General features: G+C 40.9%; 2 protein-coding genes across 2 annotated transcripts in view; both read right to left on the reverse strand.

Annotated features, from left to right (window-relative positions):
- LOC115014037 (sushi, von Willebrand factor type A, EGF and pentraxin domain-containing protein 1-like) overlaps positions 1–12,652 on the reverse strand; it is an 88,054-nt gene that overhangs the window by 25,131 nt on the left and 50,271 nt on the right.
- On the reverse strand, positions 8,578–12,298 carry LOC115014056 (zinc finger and BTB domain-containing protein 26-like). The gene is given in 3 exon segments (XM_029440701.1): positions 8,578–10,408; positions 10,410–10,747; positions 12,245–12,298. Coding segments are annotated over 2 exon segments (1,278 nt in total). The 5' UTR covers positions 10,722–10,747; positions 12,245–12,298; the 3' UTR covers positions 8,578–9,442.

The raw sequence follows: 12,652 nt of genomic DNA on the forward strand, positions 1-12,652 counted from the left end.
GACAGCAAGTAGTGTGGGCCCTGATTATATATATGTTCCACACATATAGCTTGGTTTGGGTCTCAGGGGGTAAAAAGACGTCAAATAAATGACGCAACATTTAGTCAGCGTGGATTCAGCCACAGGAATAAAGAAAATACATCTGGCAAATAATATTTCAGGTAAACACTGCCTCAAATATGGAGATTTATGTATTTTCTCTGTTTCATATCATAATAAAGTGAAATATCTTTGTGTTTTGACAGAACAACACATTTAAAGACATCACTTTGGAAACTTGGATGAACATTTTTTATAACCAAACAATCAATCTAGAAAATATTTAAAATTTATCACAATGTAAATAATCGTTATGCTCGAACACCAGCGCACTCGGGATAATGTGAAAGAAGAAAAATATTATTCTTCACCTCATTTACCTCAAAACCTGCAGCAAGCACACACATAGAGCCATAACAGCAATACAAGGGAGACATGTATACTGACCAGATAACACAAATATATCAAACACTTGTTAAAAATAATGAATCTTCCACGGGGGAATAGATGCATGTCTGCGTGTCACTGTATCACTGTACCTTTGCACTGCACAGAACTTCCCCCCACTGTCCTGACAGTAAACATGTCGACATGATTATTCCCAGCCTCCTGGTAAATCCATCCAGCACCATACAGCAGCACACTCCCCGGTGCACCGCTGCCATCCCACAGCAGGTAGTATGGGGGAGGGTTAGGGGGGGGGCCGCAGCTTATTTCTGCACACAGACGTTAGCACAGACTGGGTGCTGTTAACAGGAAATATAACACATGCCATCCTCCAAGATGAGTAATGAGAGCCAGTAGTAAACTCTCTTTATATGTTTTCTGTGCACATAATGAAACTCTTATGTTAGCAATAATCATTACTCAAATTAATATGCAACTTTATAGAGAATATAAGTGGCACCCTACTACATTTTCATACCTCAACTATTTACAAAGCATGGTATACTTATATTTTAGTTGGCATTTTGGGGAAAAAGGTTTATTTGTTACCGAAAGTTATATGAAAAGATTGTTTTTGCTAGAGATGCATATATATATTGGCCAATAAAGGAAACATTTAGAAATGAGTAATTATTAAAGGCTTGATTGATTTTGTCTGTATCTGACAAATTGCAATTTTTTTACATTTTGTTATTGTTCTGTATATCTATTTTGGAAAATGTTAATGTTTTCATTTCTTTTTTATGTTCATACTAATATTATCTTATTCTTTCCATTTCTTTTATTATTTTTCTTTATTTCTGAATGTTTAGTTATATTATTTGTTATTCCTGATTTTGATTCACTTTAATGTATATTTACGGCTTTATAACTGTTTAAGACTAATATTTTGTTTTTTTCATTTCGATTGATATTTATATATATTTTTTCTTACTAGGTCTTTCTTTACTGTTTATTTTCTGATTTTTTTTTTTTCTTTATGTTTCACTTGTTTCAATCTCTCTGTTTCTCTGTTTATATCTGTTTACATCCTACTACTTCCTTACTTATTTTATTTTTCTCTCTGTTGCTTCTACATCTTATACGTCCTGCTGATGGTCGTCTGTCATTTACTTCTTACTTCTATTTCTCTTTTCTGTTGCGGTTGGAATAGCATTGCTTCTATCACACATGAAACATATAGTGTACATGATATAACTACCTTTCCAATATGATTATTGCCTAATATTGCAACAAATTACGAACTTTAGATTAACAGTATTCATCAATATATTGCTCAAACTTGCACTCACACAAGATCACATCCTCCCACCGTCCACTCTCTGCACAGGACTGGGAGTTTCTCCGGCTCCTGGTGTGATTCCGTCCTTCACATGGGTACACACCACACTGCCCATGTCGACGTGCCGTCCCAAAGCATTTTAGCATGAGCTTTAAAAACAGGGCTCTCACACTGATTTCTCAACAGCGCATCATGTAGATGTTGAAATTGATGTTAAAGACAGAGTTTCACCCACTGAAATGATCATTTATCATATACAATTCTTTGTTCACTCTGCGTGTTCACTCCTGCGTGTTCTCACTCTGCATGGTCACTCTGTGTGTTCACTCTCGGTGTTCACTCGCGTGTTCACTCTCGTGTTACACTCTGCGTGTTCAGTACTCTCGTGTTCCTTCACTCTGCGTGTTCATTCTGCGTGTTCACTAGTGCTCGTCGTTTCACCGGGTACACGTGTACTAACCAATATCAGACTTTTCTCTAACTAAGCACAGTAACATTATACATCATGACTTTTGATTGGCGGCAGGTAACCAACACTCATCAATCACACTTGACAGAGCGGCGAGGCTCCGTCCCATTCTCCACTGGCGTACAAACTAAGACACCTCCGTCTCCGACATGGACATATCCAGAGTTACACTGATAAACAACCTGCGGAACACAGTGGACACTTCATCCCACAGCATGACTGAATCAGGGACGAGTGCAGGAACACCACAGTCAACTCCTACAGGAGGGAAATTGTAAAATTTAATGAAAGAGAAAATTGCAGTGTTACTGCATGAAATGTTCCAGTAACACGTGTGAACACTGATATGATCTTCATTGTGATTAATACATTACATACAAACATTTGAGTACGTAAAAACCAAGTTATATTGAATTGAACTCTGCGTGTTCACCTCTGCGTGTTCACTCTTGGTTCTCACTCTGCGTGTTCACTCTGTGTTCACTCTCGTGTTCTCATGCAGTGTTCACTCTCGTGCTTCACTCTGACGTTCACTCTGGGTTCACTCTTGTGTCCTCTCTTCACTCTGCGTGTTCACTCTGCGTGTTCACTCTGCGTGTTATCACTCTGCTGTGTTCCACTCTTGTGTTCTCACTGCGTGTTCACTCTCGTGTTTCATTCTGCGTGTTTCACTCTGCTGTTTCACTACTTGCTGTTCACTCTGCTGTTCACCTCTCTGGTTCTCACTCTGCGTGTTCACTCTGTACGTGTTCTCACTACTGCGTGTTCACTCTCGTGTTCTCCTCTCTGCATGTGTTCACTCTGCGTGTTCTCTACTCTGCCGTGTTCACTCTCGTGTTCTCACTCTCGTGTTCATCTCTGCGTTGTTCACTCTGCGTTGTTTACTAATCATTGTTATCTCACTCTGCGTGTTCACCTACTTGGTGTTCTCATCTGCTATTGTTCACTCTCGTGTTCTAATCTGCGTGTTCCACTCTCGTGTCCTCGGGTGCACTAGTCGCGTGTTCACTCTGCGTGTTCAACTCTAGTTGTTTCATCTCTGCGGTGTTCACTCTGTGTTCACTCTCGTGTTCACTCTGCGTGTTTCTTCTTATGCGGTTCATCTCTGAATGTGTTCACTCTGCGTGTGTTCACTCTGCGTGTTCACTCTATGTGTTCACTCTGCGTGTTCACTATCGTGTTCACTCTCGTGTTCACTCTGCGTGTTTCTCTCTGCGTGTTCACTCTGCGTACCACTTGCTTAGTACTAACCAATATCAGACTTTCTCTAACTAAGCCAGTAACATGTCTTACATCAGACTTGATTGGCGCAGGTAACCACACTCATCATCACCTTGACAGAGCAGCGAGGCTCCGTCCCTCTCCACTGGCGGTACAAACTAAGAACCTCCTCTCCGAATGGACATAGCAGTTACACTGAAAACAACCTGCGAGCCACAGTGGACACTCATCCCACAGCATGACTGAATCAGGACAGTGCAGGAAACCACATTCAATCTACAGGAGGGAAATTGTAAAATTTAATGAAAGGAAAAATGTGCAGTAACCATTAGTTGTGAACACTGATTGATCTTCTTGTGATTAAATACATTACATCAATACATTTGAGTACGTAAAAAACAAGTTATTGCAATGAACTCTGCGTGTTCACTTGCGTGTTTCACTCTCGTGTTTCACTCTGCGTGTTCACTCTCGTGTTCTCACTCTGCGTGTTTCTCTGCGTGTTCACTCCGTGCACTCTGGTGTTCTCTCTGGTGTTCACTCTGAGTTTTCACTCTGCGTGTTCACTCTGCGTGTTCACTACTGCGTGTTCACTCTGCGTGTTCACTCTGCGTGTTCACTCTTGTGTTCACTCTGCGTGTTCACTATCGTGTTCACTCTGCGTGTTCACTCTGCGTGTTCACTCTCGTGTTCACTCCCTAAGGATTCACTCTGCGTGTTCACTCTCGTGTTCACTCTCGTGTTCACTCTGGTGTTCCATCTGCGTGTTCACCTCTGGTGTTCCTCTGCGTGATTCACTCTGCGTGTTCTCTCTGCGTGTTCACTCTCGTGTTCACTCTGCGTGTTCACTCTCGTGTTCACTCTGTGTCTCACTCTCGTGTTCACTCTCGTGTTCACTCTGGTGTTCACTCTGCGTGTATCACTCTGCGTGTTCACTCTGCAGTGTTCACTCTATGGTTCACTCTGGTGGTCACTCTCGAATGTTCACTCTATGTGGTTTCAGTCATCTCGTGTTCTTGTTCACTCTCGCGTGCCTTGTTTCAAACTGTTGCATCTCGTTCATCTTGTGTCACTCGTGTCATTTGCACTCTCTTGTTTCACTCTGCCTTATCTGCTTGTTCTCTCTGTGGTTCACTCTGTGTGTTCTGATACAAACGTTGTATAATCCTGCAAAACCCAATAAAAAATGTTTTAATATTTGCTGGTTCCAGCTTTCCAAAAGTGAGGATTACATCATGTCATGAAGATCTGAGTTTGTACTGTGGATATTAATACATAAGATATTAATGAGTTTCTGATATAAGACGCAAACATCAATCGATTCGTTAGGACAGTAAATTATTAATCAATCATTAAATTCTGAAGTGTTCTGAATCCCCATTAAAATGGTCAGAGCATGAACACCACACCAGGTAGTGTCAGGGACTCACCTCCGGACATCGTGTCTGAGTTTGATGGGGGGTGACGACCATATTGGTTAAAACAAATAGTGATGTCTCTCCCTGTCAGACAGAAGAGAAGCACACAGGTCACACAGATCACACAGGTCACACAGGTCACACAGATCACACAGATCACACAGGTCACACAGGTCACACAGGTCACACAGGTCACACAGATCACACAGGTCACACAGATCACACAGGTCACACAGGTCACACAGATCACACAGATCACACAGGTCACACAGGTCACACAGATCACACAGGTCACACAGATCACACAGGTCACACAGATCACACAGGTCACACAGATCACACAGGTCACACAGATCACACAGGTCACACAGGTCACACAGATCACACAGATCACACAGATCACACAGGTCACACAGGTCACACAGGTCACACAGGTCACACAGGTCACACAGATCACACAGGTCACACAGGTCACACAGATCACACAGGTCACACAGATCACACAGATCACACAGATCACACAGATCACACAGATCACACAGGTCACACAGATCACACAGATCACACAGATCACACAGATCACACAGATCACACAGGTCACACAGATCACACAGGTCACACAGGTCACACAGATCACACAGATCACACAGGTCACACAGGTCACACAGATCACACAGATCACACAGGTCACACAGATCACACAGGTCACACAGGTCACACAGGTCACACAGATCACACAGGTCACACAGGTCACACAGATCACACAGATCACACAGGTCACACAATTTGTATTAATGACTCTCCAGTTTTCTGATTCTTTGTTCAAACACGTGCAGAACTCAAGATAACGTGATGAGTAATTATTATTATATTCCTTAAAGTTTGTGTGTTCTTGTAATAAAGATGTTTAAATACCTGAGGTGGTATAACATAATCAGCCACATCCCAAAACTTCCAATTACCGGTAGACGTGTTTGTGAAGGCGAAACCTTTGACTTTAGTGGTGACGGTGCTGACGACAGATTCTTTCTCCTGGTAGGACTTCTGCACCACACACACATACCTGCCGGGTCACAGCGGACCAATCACCAGGCAGCAACAATATTTAGTATTAGTAATATTAGTGGTGGTTAGATCTGCAGCACTTCACACTTTATACGTTATAAGTGATTCTTCCTGCAAAACTGTCAGAAAATTATATTTTCAGCCTCAAATATGTAGATTTCCAATTTTTCTTTGTTTTATATGATATTAAAGCGACAGAACAAGACTTTTAACGACATCACATGGAACTTTGAGAAACTGGGACGAACATTTTTCACTATTTTCTGACATTTTATAGACCAAACGATTAATACACAATGAGAATATGAGTGGTAACTCCATGTTACTTACCCCACCACATACAGCAGCACCAGGAGCTGCGTGAACCTGAAGACACATCCTACCCGGACGTTTGGAATAACCAACGTTTTAAACTGTTTCATAATGAAACACGTGACGCACGCAGCTCTGCCAGCAGCCTGCGGTCCTGCTCATCGCTGCCACCTCCAGGGATGCACTGTGCAGCAATGAAGAGTGGACACAGCTGCACTTATTCATATAATACCTATCAAATGATCTTCGGCCTCAGCAGGTTTTACATGCAGTGCACATGGAGTATAAACCCAGTCAGAGACGATCAGAATAAATTATACGTTTGCATAGAGCGAGTGTCACACAATACAAAGAGCAGTTTACAGTAGTGGACTGTAACTAAGTACATTTACTCAAGTACTTGTACTTTATGTGAGTATTTCCCATTTCCTGCTACTATCTACTTTCTACTCCGCTACAATTCAGAGGGAAATATTGAACTTTTTATCCCATTACATTTACCTGACAGCTTGTAATCATGTCATATTATAGTTTAAGATAAAACTTTATCAATCATTTGGTTAAATTCACAAGCTACACAACAGTATATATATATAGTAAAAAAATATATAGTAAATAGATATATAGTAAATATATATCTATCTATATATATATAGTAAAAAAATATATATATACTATAGTAAAAAAAATATATATATATATATATAGTAAAATAAAAAGATATTTTTCTATATATAGTATAAGAAAATATATATTTATATATAGTAAAAAGAAATATATATATAGTAAAAAAAATATATATATAACAAAATAAAAGAAATATATAGTAAAAAAAATATATAGTAAAAAAAATATATATATAGTAAAAAAAAAAATATATACATATATATATATATAGTAAAAGAAAAAATATATTTTATATATAGTAAAAAGAAATATATATATTGTAAAAAAAATATATATATAGTAAATATATATATAGTAAATATTATATAATCTATCTATATATAGTAAAAAAATAAATACATTGTAAAACAAAAAATATATATATAGTAAATATATATATATATACCAGCTGCAACATTAAAGTGATGAACAATATAATATATATTATTCTGAAATGGGCCGAATGTGCAGAATAAGTACTTTTAGTGCTTTAACTCCGTCTTGATGCTAATACTTTAATACTTTAATACTTAAAAAGTATTTAAAAAATGAGCGTTGAAGTGATCACAACACACACAGTCAATAAAGCCTTTAACTTTAACAAAAGGCACCAATAGAACAATATTAATAGTGTTTTACTGAGTCCCTCTCGATGTGTTTAACGTGCAGGGTCACGATGAATAATAATCAGCATGTTGTGCAGCCGGAGTTAAAGGCTGGTAAAAACATGTGTGTAGCTAATAGTTGAATTCATACTCTATGGTTTCTGTATGTTGAACTTTCTGTGTCTTATTGAAGCTGTTGTTCTGCACGTAAAGGATTTCACCTGTTTGAAGCGGATGTTCCTGCAGGATTCTTCGCACTTATTGTCACTTTGGACAAAAGCGTCGGCTGAACTGTAATGGGATGTGGGATATACAAGTATGGTTGCCATTTTTAGTTATCTTACAGTTTGAGTAATTAAGATACAATGAAGATGTGACATAAAAGAATAAAAGTTTTTTATAATTTTCTGTCTAATTTAAAATAAATGTCCTTTTGGTTCTCCGTCAGCGATGTTAACTTTTCTTTCCACAAACAACTTTATTGCCTGTGTATTTAAATGTCTCTAATGTTGAAGCTTTGTTTGCTGGTGCAGGTTTTGTTCTATGTCGTCGCTCTTTATGTTCAAAAGGTCAAGAAATAGATGCAAATTTAACAAAATGGTTTGCAAAGTGGCAACTGCTCCAGTGGCGCCCGGCACAACGGACCCGTGTTCTGCCTCGCCACACATTTACATTCACACCTTCAGATACTTACACTGCAAACTGTTAACTGATTAAAGCCTCCGTGCTGAGGGGGCTGAAACATTTGTGCTTTTTCTTCACTGTAAAATGATGATCTACATAATTAGAGATCCGTCAGTATTAAAACTAAATCAGAACTTAGTTTTTAACATTTCATCGGGGGTGCAGTATTTACATTTAGTCTGTGCTGTAGTTCCATAAACAGAATTCTCATGTGCATGAATGGTGGAGAGAAGTGTCAGTTTTTATTTATAACACACATTGAACCATGAACACAGGACAGAAACAATGTCACTCTGGTCCAATAGCATCTCATATAAAGTCTGTATAAAAAGAACCATTTCAGTTCCCATCGATACTTTGGCGTCCATTTGTCACCGGCGTAGCTTGCCTTCAATAAAACCTTTTTTCTGCCCACCCTCTTTCAAGTTTCGTTTAGTTATGTCGTCATATTCACACACGTAAGACAGAAAGGCTACAGTAGACTGTATACACAATATACATATGGATATTTTATCCACTGGACAACATGGACACAAAGACATGTTTATTCATCAATAAAACTAATGAAGTAGTCAATATGTTGTGTTTCAGTGCACAATGTTCAAGTACGATACGAAGGCATCTACAATGTATTGTAGAAAATTAAAAAGCAGTCGACAGTAATGAAACTCCAGTGAAATGTAGACCAGGAGAACTTCTTCTTTCATGTTTGTATTCACCAGTTAAACGCACCAGGATGACACTTTACCTCCGCCAACCCGCCAACCCGCCTACCTTCAGCTCCGTCTGATTACAGAAACGCTACAGCCCCGATGTTCATGAAACTTAGTGAAAGAGTGGATCATGGACCGAAGAAGAACCCAGTACATTTTGGGGCGGATACACGCATTATGTTTCACAAAACATTACAAGATAGGACATTTGTGTTGCATTCATGTGATTTCTGAATAATCAGAAGAATTAGTTCCCGACTGGAGAAATTCCGGTGACGCCCCCTCGAGTCTGAATAGCAACAGATAAACAGAAACAGATATTACAGGTTGTTTACACGCTTTGAGCAATAAAATACAGCACATCTTCCACGTGTGTGAGCTCATGAACATACCGAAGTGGGAGGAGCGACTTCCCAACTCGGGTCTGTGCTCTCACACAAAGAATAACGGGCGCTACGCTCCAGCTGTCTGAGGGGGAGTCTGCATTTACATGACATTCTACTGAAAAAAGTCCAAATATTTCAGATTTGCCCAAAATCAAAGTCAAGCCCTCCGTCGTGCAGGTTGCGTTCATTCGCGTTGTCGAAGCTGTTCTTCCCGTGGATCTGTTTTAGGTGCTTGCGGAGAACAGGCTTGTGAGCGAAGACCATGTCGCAGTAGTTGCAGCGGTGTGGCTTGTCCCCACTGTGCAGGTTTAGGTGATCCAGCAAAGAACACTTTTGAGTGAAGGTCTTCCCACAGATTTTACACTGGAAGGGTTTGATGCCGGCGTGGACGCGCATGTGTCGGTGCAGGTTGCCCTTCTGCGTGAAGGTCTTGCCGCAGAGCAGGCACATGAACAGCTTGTGCATCTTGAGGTGGTTTGCGTAGTTCTCCAGCTGGCGGAAGACCCGGGTGCACTTGGGGCACTGGTGGTACCACTGCAGAGGTTTGTCGTAGCTCCTCTGGTGCACACTGTGTTTCTCTGCAGGAGGGGATGGAGGCGGAGGACTGAGCGGGTATCTGGCCACGCCAGGTGGAACCGCCGTGTCACTGCCACGACTGTCCACAGTGGAGTTGATGAGGGAGTGCTGGGGCTCAGGAGAGTGGAGGGAAGGACGTGGGCTGGTAGGGAAGTGACCAGTGATGGAGCTTTCTGCTCCGTCAGACACAGACTCCACCTTTACTATAGTGATATCACTCTCCACCACGCCTTGCTTTGGACGTTTGCCTAAGATCTGAAGAGGGGACATAGGCTGTATGATCACATCATCATCATTGTTGTCACCCCCAACCTGCACCTCCTCCTCCTCGTCCTCCTCCTGATGGACAGTTCGAACCTGAGAGCACTCTTGCTCTCTCTTGGTCTGGGAGGATGACCCCTCTTCTTTTTCCCTCCTCGTACCCACATCCACCTCCAGCTTGTGTGCAGGTTTGATAAACTTGCTGAGAGCTTGAGTGCACTGCTCCACAATGTGGCCCATTTGGAGGAAGCTGGCCACGGTGAGGGTAGTGCACCAGCTCCAGCTCAGGAAACTCCAGCTGACCCGTGTAGCAGGACAGCAGCAGCTGCCGGCCCACCTCCGCCTCCTGGATCATTGAGATCTGGACCTCCCTGGAGTCCTGCTGAAGGATGAACTGGTCCCTCAAGAACGACGAGCCGGCAGCAAACACTACCTTGTGACCGGGGACCTCCAGCTGGTTGATGCGCACAGTGACATCGCAGAAGCGTCTCTGGTGTCGTAGGAGGTTCATTTTCTGCAGCATGGAGTCCCCAAATGTGGCGAAGCGGAATTGCAGGATCACCTGGTTCTGGGCCATCGTGGACCGGGCCAGCAGCAGCGCACCTGTTCAGGACAAATACAGATATAGCGTGAATTTTATATTTTGTCTTTAAAAAAGATGCGATGTGTAAGATATGGACAGAATTTTAGTTTGAAACATTCAGAATTATGAACATTATCAACAGAATGTGACGCAGTAACGGTGTCAAAGACGTCTCGGTGTTGTGTTGCAGAGATCTACAGAAATGAGCATCTAACTGAGTAGCCCCGGCCCGGCCTGTCTGGGAGTAGACTTTACTTCCGTTAGCAGTTAGCTCCCTCGCCTCTGCCAACCGGGACCCAAGCCAATAAACAAACTATCAAAATGTACACGGATAGTACAGCCCGGTTAGTGGCACAGTAAACACAAAGATGGCCAACATAAACTGTAGCGAAGCCACATGTGAAGTTTAGAAGATAGCAGTGTTGTTTTGACAGCAGTTTGTTTGCCTTTCGTATGGTCCCAGTAGTAGAGGTGACATTCTGCCCTATATTACTTTGGATCATATTTTACACATTGCACCTTTAACTGTTACAGTCTTACCTGCATATACAAATACAATATATTTAGTGTAAGAATACACAACTGTAGTCTCTCCTGACATTAAACACTATATAAACTATATTTGACATTAAGCCAATACATGAACTAAAGATAATAAACTAACTATCACCACCTGCCTCAATCACAATCATCACTATATCATCATAACCAAACCTGACGCGCTCATGGATAGTGTGACTGAGAACCAGACCTGGTTTAAAAACATGTCAATTTAACACGAGTAAGCGTGTCCGTCTCATAAGCTAGCTAACGTTAGTTATTCAGCGGTTAATCAAAAAACATTAGGTTTCAATATATTTTCGGAAGCACTGTCCACTCGTCAGTTCGGCGTTTAACGACTCAAACACAGGGTAACAAAACAAATCTAATTATAGGCTAACGTTATTTAGCTAACTGTTAGCGAAGTTAACGTTAACTGGTAACCTGGTGGTGTGTAGCCTGTAAATTAGGCAAAAAAGATTAAATTGTGTTAAATAATGCTTATAGCTGAAAGCCGAATTACATGAAGTGATAAAACACGTTTAAAACGATCTACTTGTTATAGTTTCACTAAGGTTTGTCGACACAAAATACATTAATGTGAAACTGTCCCAATTCTAAACGGAGATTGGCACTTACTCCGAGTACACTGGACCATCAATGTTAGTTTAGCGCCATCGGTAAAGTAATGTTAACATATTGGCTTTTTCTAAAAGGAAAATATTACTCTTTGTGTTTCAGCAAGACAAAAAGTAATCTTCTATAAAGTGACTCTCCAGTGCAAACGTTAGCTAAAGCTATATGTAAACAATCGATCACAACCCGCCTCCATCTTTCCATTTGGCCTACGCCTCCACTCTTTAGCTCTCAGGCCGCTAACGAGCAACACTGCAGCTGAATATCAAACTCTTTCACCATGTTGTTACTTTACCGACAGGAATAAGTGAGGTGTACCTGTTCACCCTCTGTAAACACACCCGTCAGAGATGGGTTGTCATCGGCAGGACACTGGCTCTCTGTCCGGGGATATGAACGCGCTGCTCCGGATGCGAAACCCCTTTAAAGGCCCAGTACAAAGTTTACATAATAAGATTTAAATAAGCCAACATTACGCCTCCTCTTATTAAAATCTAAACATAAGTATAATAATCATATTAAGGTAAAAAGGCCTACAAACAACAATCTTCTGTTAAGTGTTAATAACTCACATTTACAAAGGCCATAACCTGCGATCACACACACTATATGGTATTTCTTTAACTAACAGACATGACCACCAAACTTCCTCAGTTCATTACTTACATTAAGGCAAGTACATTTTACATTACAAGTTTTCTGAAAGTGTATGTTTAAAAAAGCAAATGAGGCATTTTCTTATTAATGAT

This window comes from Cottoperca gobio, chromosome 9 (genome assembly GCF_900634415.1).
Source record: "Cottoperca gobio chromosome 9, fCotGob3.1, whole genome shotgun sequence".
NCBI classification, from domain to species: Eukaryota; Metazoa; Chordata; class Actinopteri; order Perciformes; family Bovichtidae; genus Cottoperca; species Cottoperca gobio.